General features: G+C 41.3%; 1 protein-coding gene across 1 annotated transcript in view; it reads right to left on the bottom strand.

The window, feature by feature from the left end:
• The window catches only part of slc35f1 (solute carrier family 35 member F1), a gene marked incomplete at both ends in the record, with an annotated part of 64,646 nt that overhangs the window by 19,233 nt on the left and 22,501 nt on the right, over positions 1–22,912 (bottom strand). The window contains one exon of the mRNA XM_080744093.1: positions 19,892–20,046. Within this exon, the coding sequence (XP_080600219.1) occupies positions 19,892–20,046 (155 nt within the window). The remainder of the gene's footprint in view (positions 1–19,891; positions 20,047–22,912) is intronic.

Genomic DNA, 22,912 nt, shown 5'->3' with positions numbered 1-22,912 from the left:
AAGAGACTGTTCTAACTTAGCTGTGTTACAGTTAAAATTGTGCCAGCACTGCCAGGCACAATATTTCCTTTCTTTTTCTTTTCTTTCTCCTTCATTCTGTGAACCAAAACAGTGTTGTTTCATGCCTTACTGATGAGATAGTAAGAGAGAGCATTTTTGTTACCTGTTGTGTTGTTTCAAGGCTCATTGATGAAAATTGTGCTCCTTCCTGTGTTGAGTGGTGCATTATGCCTTCATGTGACTGCTTTGTTAACTGTTACATTCCACAAGTCATTTGTTAACTAGACTGAGTAACTTAGAACCCATTCTTCTTTGCAATTACACTTTTCCTAATGGAGTAAATTGAAATGATAAATAAATGCATTAATTGATTTTTGAAACCGTTCTAATGCCTTAATGTTGTTATTTAGCCCCATACCATATTTTCAACAATTGGATAATCATTTTTTGGTTGGTAGATCACCTTGAGCTGGCAATTTTAAAAGTAGATCACAAGTCAAAAAAGTGTGGGCACCCCTGCTATAGAGTGTTATGTTATGATAGTACTAGTTACTATAGAGTGTTATGTTATGATAGTACTAGTTACTATAGAGTGTTATGTTCTGATAGCACTAGTTACTATAGAGTGTTATGTTCTGATAGTATTAGTTACTATAGAGTGTTATGTTCTTATAGTATTAGTTACTATAGAGTGTTATGTTATGATAGTACTAGTTACTATAGAGTGTTATGTTCTGATAGCACTAGTTAATGTTATGTTATGATAATACTAGTTACTATAGAGTGTTTGGTCCATATCTGGACTTCAGCCTTATCCCCTGTAACAAAAAAAAAAAAAAAAAAACATTTTCAGTTTTTTTTCCTCCAATGAGGGACGATTGGGTAGGGTGACCATATTCTGAAAATCCAAAAAGAGGACACTCTACCCGGCATATATATATATATATATATATATATATAATATATATATATAGTTTTTCCCCCAATTTCTTTTCTATTTCTAGTTTACCGCTCAATTATGCCCTATACCACTAATAGCCTATTATGTATTCAATTTTGAGGGGGTTCCAATTGGACCCTTTACAAATCTATTAATAGGCTAAAGATCCACTGATAAAGTATGCCTTTTGGCTCCTGTATGAACGTTCAGCTTTGTAATTAAATAAAAGAGAGGTAGCCCACTATTCAAACCGCCGTATCTTCTGCTTTACAAGGTTGTAGAAAAGATTCTGTCAATTTAGTTAGCAGAAGAGCTCTCACCTCGCACAGACTGTCTTGTAAGCTACTTTGCAGTGCTATGGGCTTGAAGCAGAACTTTTATTTGTAAATGCCTAAATGGACACAGAAGACTACCAGCTTTGCTGACAGAACGCTCTGCTTCTCAATGTTGGTCACTCGCACTGTTTGTGCATTTCATCAGTGATTGAAAGCCGCGGTCGTCGCGAGCACCTTCGCCTCGCCGATACGCATCCGTAGAGCCGTCTCCCGTCATTTTTAGACCAGGATTGAGGGAGTAGCAGGCAAGATTCCTTCACCACAGTTGCTGAGGGAGTGAGCATTAATAGCGTTTGCAGTTCGTTTGGCTCTGCGCTGCGCGATCTGCTGCAGAGCTCTGCTCTGCCTCTGATCTGAAAGCGGGACAGGCTGAGGGAGGGAGGTATCGCTCGCAGCGCAGGCAGAGAGTAGTATGAATAATACACGTTCCGGGGTTAGCGCCTCTCACAGTGTGTTTCCAAACGAACCATTGAACGTGCATTGTAAATGTCCGTGCTTAAACCGTGATATGCGCGAAACCCCGGACATTTGAAGGAATTTATAAAACCCCCCCGGACCGGCCGGACAGCCCCCTAAAAGAGGACATGTCCGGGCAAAAGAGGACGTATGGTCACCCTACGATTGGGGGCGGGCCTTACGCATACCAGGGCCCGCCCCACTTGAGCATGATTGGAGGAAGGCCCCCCGCCTGTCACCTACACGAAAACAGAAACTTTCCCTATCTCGATTTTATTTTTATTGAAGCTCAAAGAGAGAAATCAAAAAAGGGTCATACAATAAACGATTGTTCTTTTACAAAAGTAAACCTGAAGTCTTTCAGCTACAGAGTGCCTTCAAAACCTGATGTGGAACACTAGCGAGTGAACCATCAAAGACATCAGCACCTGTAAAGTACTGTCAAGCACCAGTGTTGCTTTGGTGATTCTATCTTTGTTGGGACGCTTTTTAAAAAATTGTAATGACGTCACGCGCACGTCGCCTAACACCTAACACTACAGGGTTGAGCACACCAATGATATGCATCCAGGTCACACAATGGACCAATGATATTTATCCAGGTCACACAACGGACCAACGTTCTTACGTTAATTCACACTGGTGACACTCGTCAGTCTACTGCTTTCGTAAACTTCGTTTAACGGTGTGAAATTAAAGGGAAATTCCACGCTAAACCATATCCTCCCCCCACTCCCCCTCTTATTTTGCCTTTTATCACGATTGTTTCTACCTGGTTTGGTGGATTTCTGTTATAGTCGGCCCTCTTCATAGTTCTCCCGACATAGAGCTCCATCTGTGAAATGGACTTGACTTGTTTGAGTCGGACATCATGTCAAAGGGGCCTGGCTGCGGTGAAGTCTATATATGGTCATGGCTGACATCACAGTGACATCAGCGGGAGCGACACAGTATAAGAAGGCCAGATGGAGTCACAATCCTGGACGACTTGGGAGCAGCGAGCTGGAAGCAGCTCAACCACAGACGTTCTTCAAGACATCGAAGGAAAACACAACCCAAACGTCTCTTCAGATCAGTTGTTGTTCAGAGTGTTGCTGGTCCGTCCAACCATGCACTGGACGGTGAATCTGAGCGAAGCACCAGATGATGGATCTGCAGTGAGCGTGGGCCACAAGGTGTACTTATTTGGAGGTTACTCTAATGAACTTCTAAAGGATCACCTGAATGTGTACATCTTCAACACAGTGTCTTTGAGATGGAGGATGCTGCCCCCAGTGGCAAAGAAGAGGAAGAGAGGAGAACGTCACCTTGAAGTTCCCTGCACGCGCCAGGACCACACTGCTGTGTTGGCAGAAGATACCGTCTACATCTGGGGAGGAGTGAATATGGATCATGAGCTTTGCGACAATGTTCTTTATGCATTTGATGTCGAAGCCCACAGATGGTTCAAACCCAAGGTTTCTGGGACTCATCCAGAGGGGAGGTACGGCCACACTGCCTGTGTGTTGGGGAAGGTCATGTTTATCCATGGAGGATGGAGCATGTATACTGGAAACACTAATGACATGTACAAGTTGGACACCACCACAATGGTCTGGTCTTTAATTAACACCAGAGACACTACAGCACCTGCTTCATCATGGCACTCTGCCACCATCATCGGGACAAAGATGTTTGTATTTGGGGGAGCGTTCCAGCTGGGGAGGTACCGCCTCCACAACACCATCAGAGTGTTTGACACAGAGACCAACTGCTGGATTGAAACACCTTCTGCAAAGCTTCTTCCAGAAGGACGCAAGAGTCATTCAGCCTTTACCTACAATGGAGAGCTGTACATATTTGGTGGTTATAAATCTAACTTTCTCAATGATCTGTGGAAATTCAGTCCAGAGACCGTATCTTGGAAGGAGGTGAAGCCCAAGGGGAACGGCCCATTAAGGATGGTTGGTGTCTGCTGTAGCATGATGGGAGATTTTGTCATCCTCTTAGGAGGATGCAAATCAGATGAGCTGTTTATCTTAGACTTGAATCCTAGTCTGAAGACATTATGTAAGCTGGCAGTTATTCAGTACGGTCTGGAGCAGTCTGAACTCCCACATGAACTTAGAAAGGAAATGCCAGCACTCACTTTAGAATGAAATCTTTCTTTTTTATTTTCAAGATGCCCCAGCAGCAGCGACAAACGAACGTTTCGACCCGGGTGGGTCTTCCTCAGCGTGTATCTGAGGTTAACTAGTGTCAGTGTCACTTATAAAGGGGACCTGGGTGCATCACACAAAACGGTCCGAGCGACATACAACATCCGTTTAAATCACTTCTTTTTTACATTTTTACATTTTTACATTTTTCAAAATCCAAGAACAAAAATAAAAAACAATAATAATAAAACCAGTATCAAATACATTTTTCAACAGTTTAGACAAGTTACTGTTAAAGAAAATCATAGTCTGTGCAGGTCCCAGACCCCAATATAACAGACAGACTCAGACTTTTCTAAAGTAGTACAACAATAGAGTGTTTAACAACAACTAGTATCAACACCATAGTGTTGTAGAAGCAACAAATAACTCCAATACACAGAGAAGCTCTGTTTTCTTGTTGTGTAAACCACAGAACAATAGTAATAGTAAATAGTAAATATTAAATAGTAAATAGACAACATAGTAAATAGTAAATAGTAAATTATTATTTTTTGAGCCAGAGAGAGACCCAAACTCCCCCTACTGACTTTTTAGTGGAACTGACCCAACTGGTGTTGAACAAGAATTATTTTAAATTTGAAAACTCATATTATCTACAGAGACAAGGTGTTAGCATGGGCAGCCCATGTTCTCCTAACTACGCTAACTTATTTATGGGTAAATTTGAACAAGATTTTGTTTATAATAACAACCCGTTCCTTTCCTGGCTGAAATGTTGGTACAGATATATTGATGATGTGTTTTTCATTTTCTCTGGGTCAGTTCAACAGTTGGAGGAGTTCAAAGTATATATCAACTCCAGAATGGAGTCCATAGCATTTACTCTAGAATACAGCAGAGAGTCGGTAGCTTTCCTGGATGTCTTGGTACACAGAGACGAACATGAGTTGAGCACTTCAGTCTACAGAAAGCAGACTGACAGAAATAATTACTTACATTTTTCAAGTTATCACCCTTCGGGGTTAAAGCGAAGTCTACCTTATAGCCAGTTACTGAGAACTAAAAGGATCTGTAGCTCAGACCAAGCCTTTGAAAGGCAAGCAAGTGATCTATGTGAACGGTTTAAAACCAAAGGGTACAGTGACGAACTTCTAAACATGAACGTAGAAAAGGCTAGAGTTAAAGATAGAGCCAACTTGCTGGCCCCAAAGCCAGCCAAAAAAGGTGGGTCTAAGATGGTTTTATCCACAACCTTTTCCCCTTTATGTGTCCACATTAAGAATGCTGTGAAGAAACACTGGCATGTCCTTTCTAGTGACCCGACTGTCGGGCATGTGTTCAAGGAGCCCCCCATTTTTGCACACAAACGTGCTAAAAATGTCAGGGACACCCTTGTTAGAGCAGACGTTTATGTCCCCCCAAAACATTTTATGTCAGATTTAACTACGGGAAATTTCCCATGCCACAATTGTGTGCACTGTAACGCAATGATCAAAAGTGATCACATATTACACCCACATTCTGGAAAGAAATATGACATCAAAAGTATTATTACCTGTAAAACTAAATGTGTGGTATACATGCTGAAATGCCCGTGTGGCTTGTGTTATGTGGGAAAAACAAAGAGAGAACTTAAAATCCGAATCTCTGAACACAAAAGTAATATTAGAAACAAAGATGAGAAATCGCCGGTGGCGAGACATTTTAATGCAGTGGGGCATAAAATTTGCGATCTTAGGTTCCAGGGTATTGAGCTTGTAAAACCCCTTAAAAGAGGAGGTGATCGAGAAAAACTACTCTTACAAAGAGAAGCCTGGTGGATTCATAACCTACAAACGGAACACCCAAAAGGGTTAAATGAAGAGTTACTACTGGGATGTTTCCTATAATCTTATTTACTATTTACTATTTACTATGTTGTCTATTTACTATTTAATATTTACTATTTACTATTACTATTGTTCTGTGGTTTACACAACAAGAAAACAGAGCTTCTCTGTGTATTGGAGTTATTTGTTGCTTCTACAACACTATGGTGTTGATACTAGTTGTTGTTAAACACTCTATTGTTATACTACTTTAGAAAAGTCTGAGTCTGTCTGTTATATTGGGGTCTGGGACCTGCACAGACTATGATTTTCTTTAACAGTAACTTGTCTAAACTGTTGAAAAATGTATTTGATACTGGTTTTATTATTATTGTTTTTTATTTTTGTTCTTGGATTTTGAAAAATGTAAAAATGTAAAAATGTAAAAAAGAAGTGATTTAAACGGATGTTGTATGTCGCTCGGACCGTTTTGTGTGATGCACCCAGGTCCCCTTTATAAGTGACACTGACACTAGTTAACCTCAGATACACGCTGAGGAAGACCCACCCGGGTCGAAACGTTCGTTTGTCGCTGCTGCTGGGGCATCTTGAAAATAAAAAAGAAAGATTTCATTCTAAAGTGAGTGCTGGCATTTCCTTTCTAAGTTCATTCGTACCATGAGCCGTGCACCCAAGACAATTATTTGATGGAACAACTGTTTGACGAGTGCTCCTCTCTCTCTCTTGTGAAGTGTCCTGACTACGGAGTGACGCACCTCCCCCAGCAGCTAGCAGTATGGCTTACCAAGAAATCGATAGACTCACTGAAGCGAGGGCTTCCACCTTCGCATATTCCGACTCAGACTCGGATAACATTTTGTTTCCACCTGACGACGCCCTTCTCGGGGGGGACTCTGTGGCATCGGCGTCTAGGCGCCTCAAACAACTGCTACAAAAAGAAACCCGTATGAACCTACACGGCTCGACGTTGTCACAGTATTGGAGAAACAAGCGCATCCCGAGAGGACTTCGGATCATCAAAGAACCTACGCTGGGCAGACAGAATGAACAACTCTGCAAGAAGTGGTGCGAGGTATTAAACAAATGCTCACTTGACCTGATGTTACTGCTGATAGAGTTCTCTAACAATGAACTGAAGGCGTCCCGCACCGAATTAGCTGAATTAAGAAGTGAGATGAAAGGTATCATGAACCCGCAGCAACTTAAGGAAATTGAAGACGAATGCACGACGCTGATGACGACCTATGAGCAGGAGCTCAGGGAAGTCAAGCTGTCGAAATATCGCAGAGACACTCTCGACTACAAGAACGACAAGGTCTACCCATGGCTGTCGGGGGGAAAGTTGCCACGGTATACACAGCAGAGAGAGAACTACTCGTCGAGTGATTTGTCCTCAGACGACGCCGCAAGCAACAGCCAGAGACGAGGAGCTGACAGAAGGAGGCTCGGACCTGCTCCTTTTCCAGGGGCCGCCCACAGCGGGATCCAAACCAGGCTGAGGACAGCCGAAAGAGACACCGGCCAACCCGCAGAGGGGGTAAGAGACACCGCAGGCAGAGGATCCCGGGGGGGGAGGGGGGGCAGGGGGAGAGCGACATAATTAACTTGTCGGATAGACAAATGACTGACGAAGAAACCGCTATTTTGTCGAAAGGCCTGTCTTTTGTTCCTTTCAAGAAAGCAGACTCGTTTCAAACGAGAGTTGAACTTTTTAAATTCTTCAGAACCGTAAAGCTGAGAGCCTTTTTTGCGAAAGAGGCTCCACGTACTGACCAGGGACTACAAGCTACTCAAGGACAAGAGTCGGTGGGCTCGGAAAGTATGGTGAGAGAATTGAAACCTAAGAGTACTTTTATTCCTCCGACGTTTAATCACTCTGTATCTACGTACTGCAGACTTGTTGAACAGGATGCTTTTACTGTGTTAAATTCTAACAAACTGGATAATGTCCACTAATGTAACTGTTCAAGAAAAACAAGCTTTGGATGCTTTGGCTAAAGATGAAACAATTGTTATACGGAATGCAGACAAAGGGGGAGCTGTTGTGTTAATGAATAAAACCTCTTATAGGACTGAAATTATGAGACAACTGAGTAACGATGTATTTTATTCTCCTTTGAGCTCAGATCCTACAGCTAAGTTTTCTCAAGAAATACAGTCTTTTCTAACGACAGCTTTGGAGGCTAAATTAATTTCTAAAAATGAATATGACTTTATGTTTCAGAAACATCCTGTGCGACCAATTTTTTATACTCTTCCTAAAATACATAAAACCCTTGTGGAACCCATTCCTGGGCGACCCATAGTAGCTGGGACCCAATCATTGACTGAACCTTTGTCTAAATTTATCGATTTACATATAAAGAATATGGTATTCAAGCTTCCTTCTTTTGTGAAAGACACTACCGACAAACTAGATTTTCTCTGTACTATGGACGTGACAAGCCTTTATACAAACGTGCCTCATAGAGAAGGCCTTGAAGCCCTGACTTATTTTTTGAGCCTGAGAGAGACCCAAACTCCCCCTACTGACTTTTTAGTGGAACTGACCCAACTGGTGTTGAACAAGAATTATTTTAAATTTGAAAACTCATATTATCTACAGAGACAAGGTGTTAGCATGGGCAGCCCATGTTCTCCTAACTACGCTAACTTATTTATGGGTAAATTTGAACAAGATTTTGTTTATAATAACAACCCGTTCCTTTCCTGGCTGAAATGTTGGTACAGATATATTGATGATGTGTTTTTCATTTTCTCTGGGTCAGTTCAACAGTTGGAGGAGTTCAAAGTATATATCAACTCCAGAATGGAGTCCATAGCATTTACTCTAGAATACAGCAGAGAGTCGGTAGCTTTCCTGGATGTCTTGGTACACAGAGACGAACATGAGTTGAGCACTTCAGTCTACAGAAAGCAGACTGACAGAAATAATTACTTACATTTTTCAAGTTATCACCCTTCGGGGTTAAAGCGAAGTCTACCTTATAGCCAGTTACTGAGAACTAAAAGGATCTGTAGCTCAGACCAAGCCTTTGAAAGGCAAGCAAGTGATCTATGTGAACGGTTTAAAACCAAAGGGTACAGTGACGAACTTCTAAACATGAACGTAGAAAAGGCTAGAGTTAAAGATAGAGCCAACTTGCTGGCCCCAAAGCCAGCCAAAAAAGGTGGGTCTAAGATGGTTTTATCCACAACCTTTTCCCCTTTATGTGTCCACATTAAGAATGCTGTGAAGAAACACTGGCATGTCCTTTCTAGTGACCCGACTGTCGGGCATGTGTTCAAGGAGCCCCCCATTTTTGCACACAAACGTGCTAAAAATGTCAGGGACACCCTTGTTAGAGCAGACGTTTATGTCCCCCCAAAACATTTTATGTCAGATTTAACTACGGGAAATTTCCCATGCCACAATTGTGTGCACTGTAACGCAATGATCAAAAGTGATCACATATTACACCCACATTCTGGAAAGAAATATGACATCAAAAGTATTATTACCTGTAAAACTAAATGTGTGGTATACATGCTGAAATGCCCGTGTGGCTTGTGTTATGTGGGAAAAACAAAGAGAGAACTTAAAATCCGAATCTCTGAACACAAAAGTAATATTAGAAACAAAGATGAGAAATCGCCGGTGGCGAGACATTTTAATGCAGTGGGGCATAAAATTTGCGATCTTAGGTTCCAGGGTATTGAGCTTGTAAAACCCCTTAAAAGAGGAGGTGATCGAGAAAAACTACTCTTACAAAGAGAAGCCTGGTGGATTCATAACCTACAAACGGAACACCCAAAAGGGTTAAATGAAGAGTTACTACTGGGATGTTTCCTATAATCTTATTTACTATTTACTATTTACTATGTTGTCTATTTACTATTTAATATTTACTATTTACTATTACTATTGTTCTGTGGTTTACACAACAAGAAAACAGAGCTTCTCTGTGTAATGGAGTTATTTGTTGCTTCTACAACACTATGGTGTTGATACTAGTTGTTGTTAAACACTCTATTGTTGTACTACTTTAGAAAAGTCTGAGTCTGTCTGTTATATTGGGGTCTGGGACCTGCACAGACTATGATTTTCTTTAACAGTAACTTGTCTAAACTGTTGAAAAATGTATTTGATACTGGTTTTATTATTATTAGTGGCCAAGGCACGAAGTGCCCGAAGGCCACTTATTGATATTGGACTTCAGCACTATTATTCCGCCACTTTTTCTCTAGCGGCTAGACCGTGCAGTCGCTTTTTACGAAACTCGGCAGTATGGCAGAGGACTATGCCAAACGGCTAAAACGCGAAGCCCGTAACAATCGGCCAAAGGGTGGCGCTGTAGGAAGCCTTTGAAAAATGCCAACTTTGAACTGGTGTAGCTCATGCCCTGTTTCAGGTACAGCAATGAAACCTGTATACACTTATGCGTCTCCTCATGCCGAACAACTTTTACGCTCTGACTTTTGACCTCTGACCTTTACTTCTCCCACAATTTTGAATTATATGAAAAACAGTCAAAATCTATCTCCTCCTGGGATTTTCGCATAACGTGCGCAAAACTTTTTTTACATGAACTTTGGACCAACACGGTCATCGCACAGCGGCCGGATTTTCTTTAAAGCGAAACATTATTTTTTAATAATTCACTCAATGTTGCAGTTTTATGCAAATTATTCTTCTGCCTCTAAATCATACATGCAAAGTGACACGTTCATGGCATTTGGCAAATATGTAGATGGTAAGTCCAAATATCACTGAAAGCAATCTTACTCCAATTGGCCAAAGGGGGGCGCTATACGAAGCGTTTGAAAACTCAAACTTTAAAGGGGCATAAGTCATGCCTCGTTTCGTTTGAAGACATGCAACTTGCTTACACGCGTGCCTTGACTGAAGCAGAAGACATCTGTGTCTTTGTTAAGTAAGCTCCGCCCTTTGATTTTCCACAATTTTGAGCAGTTTGTAAAACGTTTAAACCCGCTTTTATTCCGGAATTTTCGCATAACGTGCATGGAACTTTTTTTACATTAACTTTGGACCAATATCTAAAGATCTGTCAGATCGGATTTTTTAAAAATTGAAACATGCTTTTTTTAATAATTCAATCAATATTGCAAGTTTTATGCAAATTATTCTTCTGCCTCTAAAACATACATGCAAAGTATCATTTTCATGATGAACTACTCTAGAGGGTTAGTCCAAATATCACTGAAACCAATCTTACCCCAATTGGCCAAAGGGGGGCGCTATATCATTTTGAAAGAAGGCGTCAAGTACATTACATGAAACTTTTTCTTTTTTCTTTTCTTTTTTTTTTTAAATGACAGGTCCATCATGTGTGACTGCTGTAGTGTAGTGGTCAGTGCCTGTGCCTGCGATACGGATGGTTGTCAGTTCAAACCCCACATCGGGTTGAGTTGATGTTAACATCCTGGATGCCCATGGCATGTGCATATGTCAAACTCTTTAATGTTGACACGTCTGATCTAACTCCAGATCACGTTCATGTTTAAAATGAGCCCCACAACTACTGTAGATTTACATGAAACTTTTTCTTTTTTCTTTTCTTTTTTTTTTTAAATGACAGGTCCATTATGTGTGACTGCCGTAGTGTAGTGGTCAGTGCCTGTGCCTGGTATACGGATGGTTGTCAGTTCAATTCCCACATCGGGCTGATTTGATGTTAACATCCTGGATGCCCATGGCATGTGCATATGTCAAACTCTTTAATGTTGACACGTCTGATCTAACTCCAGATCACGTTCATGTTTAAAATGAGCCCCACAACTACTGTAGTTTTACATGAAACTTTTTCTTTTTTCTTTTCTTTAAATAAAAAAATGACAGGTCCATTATGTGTGACTGCCGTAGTGTAGTGGTCAGTGCCTGTGCCTGGTATATGGATGGTTGGCATCCATATAGAGTTTGACATATGCACATGCCATGGGCATCCAGGATGTTAAGTTGATGTTAACATCCTGGATGCCCATGGCATGTGCATATGTCAAACTCTTTAATGTTGACACGTCTGATCTAACTCCAGATCACGTTCATGTTTAAAATGAGCCCTTCTCTACCGGCTGTTTTTTTTTTCTGTTCTGAGTAAAAGAAAATATGATCACTCGAAAATTTCAGAAATACTCAGATTACATTGATTTCACCCCAAGCCTCCAAAATATAAAAAAGAAATCAATAAAATCAAGGCACTCAGCCTACATAGAACTTTCTTTTTTTTAAACAAACATGGTTAACGTGACTTCTCTGTCGAGGTTGGCGGGCCAATCGCGGTCCCCGTTTCCCGGCGCTGCGCTAGAAAACGGCCCAGTCAAATCTCTCGCGCCTCTGCCAAAACGGCCAATCGCTGCAGCGCAATCCTGGCTTCTCTCCATCCCGACCAATGAAATCGTCCCCACGCAGGATTCCCCGCGGTCAAGCTCCCCCCACCTCCAGAATCAACTGACACTCACTCAGACAGCCATTCTTCCGCGTTCCTGGACGCAGAAGCCAGCCAAGGAATAAATACAAGATAACGTTTGATTTTGATAGATTTTTACCCTTTGTCAGCTTGTTCTTTTGTCATTCTATGGTCTAGTTACTGTGGTTTTTAACGTGACCCTATTTAGAAATCATTTGGCTGTTCATTGCAACGAGGAAATGTTATTTACAAGCCAATTCTCATTTGTTGTCATGGCCTGCTACAGTATGTGATGCACCGGACCTGCCAAACTACACAGACTGCGTGGGAATCATTTTAATATTCAATTTGATTGACTGATCATTAATGTTACAGGCTTACAGCCGATCGCTTTGATTATGGACTGCTGCTGCTGCTGCATGTCGCGTATTGCATCTGAAACACTGTCTGGTTGAAACATCACCCTGGAATTAATCATTCCTGCTGCTTATAAATGCTCCAGTTATTATTTGTGTAGTCTGTTTGAGAAGAAGCACAAACACTTTATTTATAGATTAATAACTCCACATGCCGGGTTTCCTTTATTGCGCGATTTGGGCTGGTGCACGATTAAATGATTAATTCATTAATTAATGCTTGTTTTTGCCTTCAATTTCATTACAAATAAATCAAACCAACCACTCATTCAGTTAATAATAATAGCCTACCTAGAATACCTACATACTGTAATTAGCAGAAGTGATAGTGTCAGTTCCTCCTTGTGTCAATTCTATTCAAAGAAATGATTAGCGAAGCATTGCCATTGATTGATTGATTCATTCTTTCAGTTTGATTAATTCATTGCACAGCAAATAAAGACCTGATTACAAACGTTTTCTATAACAAGTAATTGTAGATGATAGTTATAATTTATATCATATCAATTATGGTTTTATATAAAGGCAAGCAAAGCTCAGAGCTTTGAGAATCAATGTCGGGGAATATCCATTTGGAGCGCAACACTGCATGGAGAGCTGGTAGATGGCTATTTTCAATTGCCAACGTTTCAATATTTACAGATTGAATAGGGACACAATACAGTCATTGGTCATGCTCTGCTTTCAAAGGAATGAGGAGATTTTTTTTGTTTTGTTTGAATCGCTTCATAATGACCAACTTACTTGACCAAGGCATGATTGAATAGACGGTGATGCGTAATGCGCGGCGCGCCACACACAAAAAAACAGAGTTACAAGATATCAACGCATTGCGTCATGGCGTGTCGACAGCTTATACATCTGTTATTTTGGACACATGGTCATGGAGAGATTTGGAGACGGCAGCGCATCAACCCGACATTTCGGTGACTCCAGAACGCAAGTAGATTGCGGTTAATAATACCTATAGAATAAGGCTACAAAACACTTCATAGACTATTTGATTTATTTCTGAGCTAGTAAGACACTTCATAGATGTTTCCTGAATCTAAAGAACAATCAATGACAACGGCTTTTAACAGAAATAGTGTTTTTATTAGGCTATTAGGCAACGCAACAAATGCAAATGATCACGCATGGTTTAACCATATCCTATAAATAGCCAAACATTTCATTATGAAATGTAACAGTAGGTCTATAGTCTATAAAGAAAAATATAGGCTGACAGCCTACCAAGACAATAAAAAAACTAGAGTAAAGGTGGGTTGGAGGTTAATGTTGATCGCCCGAGCTGCTTCAATTCCCAGACCCTATGGTCATTTCTCAAACAATTAGGCTACTCTTAGTCAAATTTGTATTTATTCTGTGAACTCTCTATTTATTTTCTTGTATGACATGTGTTAGTATAGGACGGGACCTATCTCCCTTAATTAGTCCCTTTCTATTTAGGCCTATGCTATCAATTAAACATCACGCCTGTGTAGTGTGGCTGTGGCGCTCTTTATAAACTTTTGCAAGAAATATAACCCCGATTGCAATAACAGTGGTCAGTAGGCCTACATGCAGGCTATAGTGTTGTCTGTCAAAATATATTTTATTTCAAGACTATAAAAAGGCTATATGGTCACCGCATATCCTATAGCCTATATGATTATGTGCCTATTCATATGTTTTTCAAACAAGCAAACACATAGAAATTACATATAAAAAGAATAATAAGAAGTAGGCTAGGCCTAGTGAAAATAGCCAATCTACAAGCAGCTCACAGCAAGTCGAGACACGTTGTGAGCTTGTAGATCTGCTGTTTTCACTAGTTTGGGTCCCGGCCAGGAAAACGTCTAATCAATTGATGTCGGATATAAATTGCGTCTGCTAACACGGTAACCGGACAATATTTAGGTGGTTGTCAGAAAGAAACGTTCATGCACGCACCGTGGCGCACGCACTGTAAGTCACCCAGATACATCTCTCGTTCTTTTGATTGAATACTTTAATAGCAGTTTGCATATAAGAATCACAGGGACAGGGCAGTATTACTATATGTCACGTTCATGTTAATGTGTTATGGTTACGTTATGGTATAAAGGCTCCGTCTGGACTCGATCTTAATGTCCGGTGTGTGTGGTTTACTATGATTGGCGGAGCGTATCATTTTCTGTCGCCGCGACCTCGACAAACACGCGATGGCCTAGACCCTGTGGCTGCCTAGTGTAGTGGTCAGGGCATTTGCCTTTCATGCAGAAGATTGTTGGATTGAATCCTGCCTGGGGTTTATATAAGCATAATACCATGACATTTTGTAGACTTTACAGTTTGTGGGCTTGTAAGGCTCCTGCCCTATGAGATTCATAGCCTGGCCGATTCATATGGTCTTCATAGCTCAGCAAGGCTTACTATGTACATCATCAAACTGTCCAGGTGCATAGTATCACAGTATTTTTATGTCTGTTGCATATAGGCCTACAGTCTTTTGCATACATGTTGTGTAGAGGCCAATTTGTGCTTTTACCTATAACCACCGATTAGTGTAAAACTTTGTATGCACACTTCCCAGAGGCCAAGGAAAAACCTGTGCCCTGCATTTTTCACATCTGCCATTTATAGCGCCACCAGAAGGCCGACTTACAGTATGTAAAACACATTCTTCGATATTACTCCTTCAGATTTTATCCGAAAATCACAAAATCAGTACACAGTATCTCTACAGTGATGTAATCATGACAGATTTGTCAGATATCATATTCTATCTAATTGGCTAACATTGAATTCCAAGGTTTGCAGGATTGCTCCTTTTTGAACAAAATGTCTCAAACGCAGCCTGCTATGTGTGTGAGATTTTGCACACACATTCCCACTAGGCCAAGGAACAGATGCCACCCTTCTCACATTGGCCTGTTATAGCGCACCAGCGGGTACATTTTTGCAAAACACATTTTTGGAACAAAATGCTTCAAATCCCGCATGCAGCGTCCGATTGCCGTGAAAGGCCCAAGAACACGTGGCACCCTTTTCACTTTGGCCTATTATAGAGTCACCACTAGGCCAAAAAAAAACCTACCTGACCTGCCGGAGTCCTGTTCGGAAGAACACTGCTTCTAGTTTTTCTTTGATGTCTTCTTTGCTTTCCCTTGATGCCTTTTTGCTTTCCTGCTTTTTATGCCTTGGCCACTTTATCGCTGCTTGCAGCTATATTTGTTTTTTATTTTTGTTCTTGGATTTTGAAAAATGTAAAAATGTAAAAATGTAAAAAAGAAGTGATTTAAACGGATGTTGTATGTCGCTCGGACCGTTTTGTGTGATGCACCCAGGTCCCCTTTATAAGTGACACTGACACTAGTTAACCTCAGATACACGCTGAGGAAGACCCACCCGGGTCGAAACGTTCTCCTCTCTCTCTCTTGTGAACTCCCACATGACCTCAGGTGGGAACTGGAAGCCATGAATAAAGAATAACATAAGTTAATATTAAGCTCAGTGGAGCTCATATCTCCACCAGGAAGCTCTGTTTGTGTACGGGATCTCCCGTCCGAACACAAAGAAAACCTGCGCTGATCTCCATAGTTGGTCAACATTTCAGCCCTATTCTACCTCCTCTGATAGTCTCCGCCCTCGTCCTACAACCACTCAGTGTGTCCTGTAGGGGGAAGTAGAGAGTGAAGCTCAGACACAGAGGAAAACCTGAATTCATTGAAGCTCAAAAATGTGAACAGAAAAAATATAAATAAAAAGGTAAAAAAAAATACCCAAAAGAACACACAAGAGAGACAAACATAAACCAGTGTTGTTTTTGCAAAAGTGAGGCTAAAGTCTTGCAGCTGGCCTAGTGGTCATAGGCTCATGTGAACCCTAACAGCGCACCGCAGGTTCGAGTCCCGTCTTTGCTGCATGTCTCTAGCCAGGAATGATGCTTCCTGATTGGTTAAAAGTTGATCCACTACAAAAATATGGCCGCACTAGAACAATAGTGCGTTGCCCTCCAGGCAACCCCACTAATAAAAGGCAAAAAAAAAAATACAAAAAACAAACAAACAATATCTTTAAAGTCTTAAAGGTGATTTCATTTCATTCAAATAATAACAAAATGGTTCGATAGTTACTATAGAGTGTTATGTTATGATAGTACTAGTTACTATAGAATGTTTGGTCCATATCTGGACTTCAGCCTTAACAGTTTCAGTTTTGCCTTCCTCCAATGAGGGACAATTGGGGGCGGGCCTTACGCGTGCCAGGGCCCGTCCCCACTTGATCATGATTGGAGGAAGGCCCCCCGCCTGTCACCTACATGAAAACAGAAACTTACCCTATCTTGATTTTATTTTTATTGAAGCTCAAAGAGAAAAATAAAAAAAAGGTCATACAATAAACGATTATTATTTTACAAAAGTAAGCCTGAAGTCTTTCAGCTACAGAGTGCCTTCAATAGCGAGTGAACCATCAAAGACATCAGTACCTGTAAAGTACTGTCAAGGACCAGTGTTGCTTTGGTGATTCTATCTTTGTTGGGACATGATTTAAACAATTGTAATGATGTCACGCGTACGTCGCCTAACACCTAACACTACAGGGTTGAGCACACCAATGGTATGCATCCAGGTCACACAATGGACCAATGATATGCATCCAGGTCACACAACGGACCAATGATATGCATCCAGACTCGTTCTCACGTTAATTCACACTGGTGACACTCGTCAGCCTACTGCTTTCGTAAACTTCGTTTAACGGTGTGAACTTAAAGGGCAATTCCACGCTAATACCATATCCTCCCCCCACTCCCCCTCTTATTTTGCCTTTTATCACGATTGTTTCTACCTGGTTTGGTGGATTTCTGTTATAGTCGGCCCTCTTCATAGTTCTCCCGAGTCGTCCAGGGCAGGGATCGACATAGAGCTCCATCTGTGAAATGGACTTGACTTGTTTGAGTCGGACATCATGTCATATTTGGGGGCCTGGCTGCGGTGGAGAGTCTATATATGGTCATGGCTGACTTCACAGTGACATCAGCGGGAGTGACACAGTATAAGAAGGCCAGGCGGAGTCAGACCTGGACAACTTGGGAGCAGCGAGCTGGAAGCAGCTCAACCACAGACGTTCTTCAAGACATCGAAGGAAAACACAACCCAAACGTCTCTTCAGATCAGTTGTTGTTCTGTGTTGCTGGTCCGTCCAACCATGCACTGGACGGTGAATCTGAGAGAAGCACCAGATGATGGATCTGCAGTGAGCGTGGGCCACAAGGTGTACTTTTTTGGAGGAGACTCTAGTGAACCTCTAAAGGATCACCTGAATGTGTACGTCTTCAACACAGTGTCTCTGAGATGGAGGACGCTGCCCCCAGTGGCAACGAAGAGGAAGAGAGGAGAACGTCACCTTGAAGTTCCCTGCAGGCGCCGGGACCACACTGCTGTGTTGGCAGAAGATACCGTCTACATCTGGGGAGGAGTGAATATGGATCATGAGCTTTGCGACAATGTTCTTTATGCATTTGATGTCGAAGCCCACAGATGGTTCAAACCCAAGGTTTCTGGGACTCATCCAGAGGGGAGGTACGGCCACACTGCCTGTGTGTTGGGGAAGGTCATGTTTATCCATGGAGGATGGAGCATGTATACTGGAGACACTAATGACATGTACAAGTTGGACACCACCACAATGGTCTGGTCTTTAATTAACACCAGAGGAACTCCTCCACCTGCTTCATCAGGGCACTCTGCCACCATCATCGGGACAAAGATGTTTGTATTTGGGGGCTGTGGGGAACCGGGGTGGTGGAACGGCTACTACAACAATATCAGAGTGTTTGACACAGAGACCAACTGCTGGATGAACCATAAACCTTCTACTCTTCTTCTCCCAGAAGGACATAGGAGCCATTCAGCCTTTACCTACAATGGAGAGGTGTACATATTTGGTGGTGAGAACTCTAACTTTCTCAATGATCTGTGGAAATTCAGTCCAGAGACCTTCTCCTGGAAGGAGGTGAAGCCCAAGGGGAACGGCCCGTTAAGGATGGAAGATCGAGGCTGTTGCATGATGGGAGATCGTGTCATCCTCTTTGGAGGAATCAGTTCAGATGAGCTGTTTATCCTAGACTTGAGTCCTAGTCTGAAGACATTATGTAAGCTGGCAGTTATTCGGAACGGTCTGGAGCAGTCTGAACTCCCACACGACCTCAGGTGGGAACTGGAAGCCATGAATAAAAAATAAATGCCAGCAATGTCATGTTTTTGACATACGTTATTTTTGTTGTTTGTTTCTTCATTCAGAGCATACCAACATATTACACAGCAGTGGAAAAAGTTGATGATGTTGACGAATGAGTGGCTACTGGAAAGGCAAAAGCTTGCGACAAGTTCTGCTTCTCTGAAGGGGCACAGCTCGCGGCAGAGCTCTGTGTGGAAGAGTGTAGCTTATCTTTCTTTGGCACAGTTTGTTCACTGAATTCATTTAGCCTAGAGTATAATCGCCTCAGGGTGACAAGCGACCTCAAAGTCGCGCCAATTCTTGGCAGTTGCCAGTTACCCATATATGGAGACCTCCTGCATGATAGTCAACAATGTTATGTTAAAACATGTCCATATATGGGCATTACCAAATATGGACATTCCCAAATATGTCCTTAATATTGATGACATTGGAACAGGGATCTCCATATATGGGCATAAAACATATGTTAATTATTAGTAAAGCCAAGCAGGGCCTGGGTTTGATGATATATGGGCATAAGGGGGTATCATCCGGGAATGCCCATACTGTATATTGGACATTTTATTCCCGTAAAGCAGGCTCTTGGGCCAGTTAGGGTCTGGAATTGATGACATCAGAAATCTCCATATATGGGCATAAAAGGGATTTTGTTTCTGGGAATGACCATATATGGACTTTTTATTTTATTTGATCCTTTATTAATAATAATATATTTATTGTATGCCCATACATGGAGATCCCTATCTGAACCAGCCACACAGATATGGGCCATGCCTTTGCCATCTGGCCAGTGATGTAAATCGATGACATCAGGGATTTTCATATATGGGCATAAAAGGGATACCCATATATCCCTGCTTACAGCTTAAAGGGATATTCGACTGAAGGCTGCGTCGTCCTTACCTTTTAATGTGGGTGCGTGCGTGCACATCGCGCACCATCTGTGCACGGATCATGTACCAGGCATGTGTACACCCACAAATAAAAAAATATCATCGAAAAAATACGCTTCCATCGCTGAGCTACCTCTACTACTGTTTACATGGAAGCTAACACGTATCTGTTCGGGGGTCCCGCCCCCGACCGGATACGGAAACCGAAATCTTCCTCCTAGTTTAAGTAAAAGTGCTTAGTTACTTTACACCACTGCTCCCTCCTACCTTGTAGTGGAAGAGCAGCAGTGCACAGAACAGACTGTAGAGGTCAGCGGTGAGTAGGGACAGGTTGGCGGAGGCGGCGCTGGTTCTTCTGATCACCACCGGCATCAGGCTGTACAGGCTGAACATACAGCTAACAAACACACTGTATAGGAGCCCTGAAAATACACACACGGAGACACACACACACACATGAACATACAGCTAACAAACACACTGTATAGGAGCCCTGAAAATACACATATAGAAACTCATTATTTTTAAAATTGCGGAAACTACACTCCCAGAATGCATTGCGAATGACACTTGTTTCCTGAAATATATCCCTTAAATCACGCTCAGTTTAGTTATCCGGGCCAGCATATGGCATGACATGTAGTGATTTTCATCTCTGTGGACGCTCTTATCGTCATCTTTAACATAGTGCATGATATTCTCGTTCACGGATTTCTCCTGAAGTGCAATAATCCGCCGGGAAGACAGGGGGCAGCAAGCTACTTCCGCGTTAACCGCAAGACACATGAACGAAGAAGAAGCTAGACCAATCACAGACGTCGATTTCACCGGATGTACATTTTTAGCAGTATGGGTAAATGCAGTTCTTCTCCGTGTGATCTTGATTAAAATGTGTTTTTACTAAAACTAGAGTGATTGCATACATACTCGGGGGTTCTACCGGAGCATATAGAATCAGTTTACAACCACCAGCCTAGTGGTAAGTGTACATTGAATTGCTACGACTTTGTGGCTGATAATGAAAAACCCTAGGAAAATTCCAGAATAAAACATATTAATCCTTAATCAGCCTTTTATCACGTCTGTACATACCTGGTATGATGGATTTTTATCATAGTCCTTCCAGTTTTTACTTCTCCTGGACTCCTCAGATCTCTCTCCCACAGCCAAAACGGTGGTCAATTGTGGTTCTCCCAAAGCGCTAATTTTCACCGCTGCAAAGTTACTTTTTTCTTCATAAATCTGCTATTTATAGTTCATTGAGAGCCAGTAATCCACTGTTTTATCACGGGTTGAGGGAAATGGCCGTTGTTGACATGATCCCAATAGTACTCACAGAAGAAGAATGAAGTCTCGCGTCTCGCGTGATTACCGTGTTTCCTTTAGCTTTTTCTTTAGCGCAAAAGAAAGCTTTCTCCTGGAGTTATTACAGCCAGTATGTACACAACAAGGCATCGTGGTATATATATAAAAAATAAGAAAGCAGAAGAATATAATCTAGTTAGTCTATTGATCGCTAGAATCTAGTAATATGACTGAGAAGGATTCATAACAAAGCATTTTAACGGACTTCCTGTAGTCATAAGGTAATTCTATTACCTTTATTTATTTTATTTTTTCCTCAATACATTTCTTCGATTTTATTTATTATTTATTTATGGAATTACTTATAAAATAACTTTGACGTGTATTATTATTTGTAAACAATGTAGGCTACAATATAATCACAAAATAATCGTATTTTCCTCAAGACATTCTGCAATGCCTCACCAAATAAACGTTAGGTAAAAAGTACCTCATGAAAGACACGTTTCTGTGGTCATGAAGTAATTTTTACCTAAAGTTTATTTGGTGAGGCATTGCAGAATGTCTTGAGGAAAATACGATTATTTTGTGATTATATTGTAGCCTACATTGTTTACAAATAATAATACACGTCAAAGTTATTTTATAAGTAATTCCATAAATAAATAATAAATAAAATCGAAGAAATGTATTGAGGAAAAAATAAAATAAATAAAGGTAATAGAATTACCTTATGACTACAGGAAGTCCGTTAAAATGCTTTGTTATGAATCCTTCTCAGTCATATTACTAGATTCTAGCGATCAATAGACTAACTAGATATATTCTTCTGCTTTCTTATTTTTTATATATATACCACGATGCCTTGTTGTGTACATACTGGCTGTAATAACTCCAGGAGAAAGCTTTCTTTTGCGCTAAAGAAAAAGCTAAAGGAAACGCGGTAATCACGCGAGACGCAAGACTTCATTCTTCTTCTGTGAGTACTATTGGGATCATGTCAACAACGGCCATTTCCCTCAACCCGCGATAAAACAGTGGATTACTGGCTCTCAATGAACTATAAATAGCAGATTTATGAAGAAAAAAGTAACTTTGCAGCGGTGAAAATTAGCGCTTTGGGAGAACCACAATTGACCGCCGTTTTGGCTGTGGGAGAGAGATCTGAGGAGTCCAGGAGAAGTAAAAACTGGAAGGACTATGATAAAAATCCATCATACCAGGTATGTACAGACGTGATAAAAGGCTGATTAAGGATTAATATGTTTTATTCTGGAATTTTCCTTTAATGGGACGTTTACTTCCAACACCTCACTGTGATGCTCTATTGCCAACGGGCACTCCAACATTACTTTTGAGACTCCTACATTTTATGTACTTAATATACTTTAGTATCTAAACATTTGAGAGAACATACTACGAAAGATTTCATGTTGGTGTTGTTATATCAGGGCGCACTTGTTGGTGGCCCATTCCCACTGGGCCAGATAAACAGATAAAAAAATATATTTCTCCATTCAAGTGGATGGTAAGATACGGATTAAAAATATATATCTGTCACAGATATTTTTGAGCGGTGGTCACAACGCTCCTATACGTGGCCGTGTTAGTGGGTCTCCGTCCGTCCGTCCGTCCGTCCATCCGTGTATGTAGCCTGAACTTCCTAAACTTCGGCGCGTAACTAGTGCCGCACCATTTACGCCACTCGCGCAACATATACATCAAAATGTGCGGCTCGGCCGGGAATGGTGTTCTATTACCTTTCGTTCCGATCCGCCTTACCATGCCGACGTAATCGGCAAAAAACGACGCTTAATTGTCCCCATTGACTTATAATGGGACAATGCAAGAAATCACTTTCAAGTATTTTTCTCTCGTAAACCATAGGAGCTACAGTTTCAAACCTCGGAGAGGAGATTCATAATGATTTTAAGAATGAATCGAAAAATAATTACATCACTCGGCCTCATGGTGGCGCTATAA

The sequence above is a fragment of the Nannobrachium achirus genome (genome assembly GCF_963921795.1).
Source record: "Nannobrachium achirus genome assembly, chromosome: 16".
NCBI lineage: Eukaryota > Metazoa > Chordata > Actinopteri > Myctophiformes > Myctophidae > Nannobrachium > Nannobrachium achirus.
Note: the sequence above shows the minus strand (reverse complement) of the source record. Positions and strands in the feature narration are given on the sequence as shown.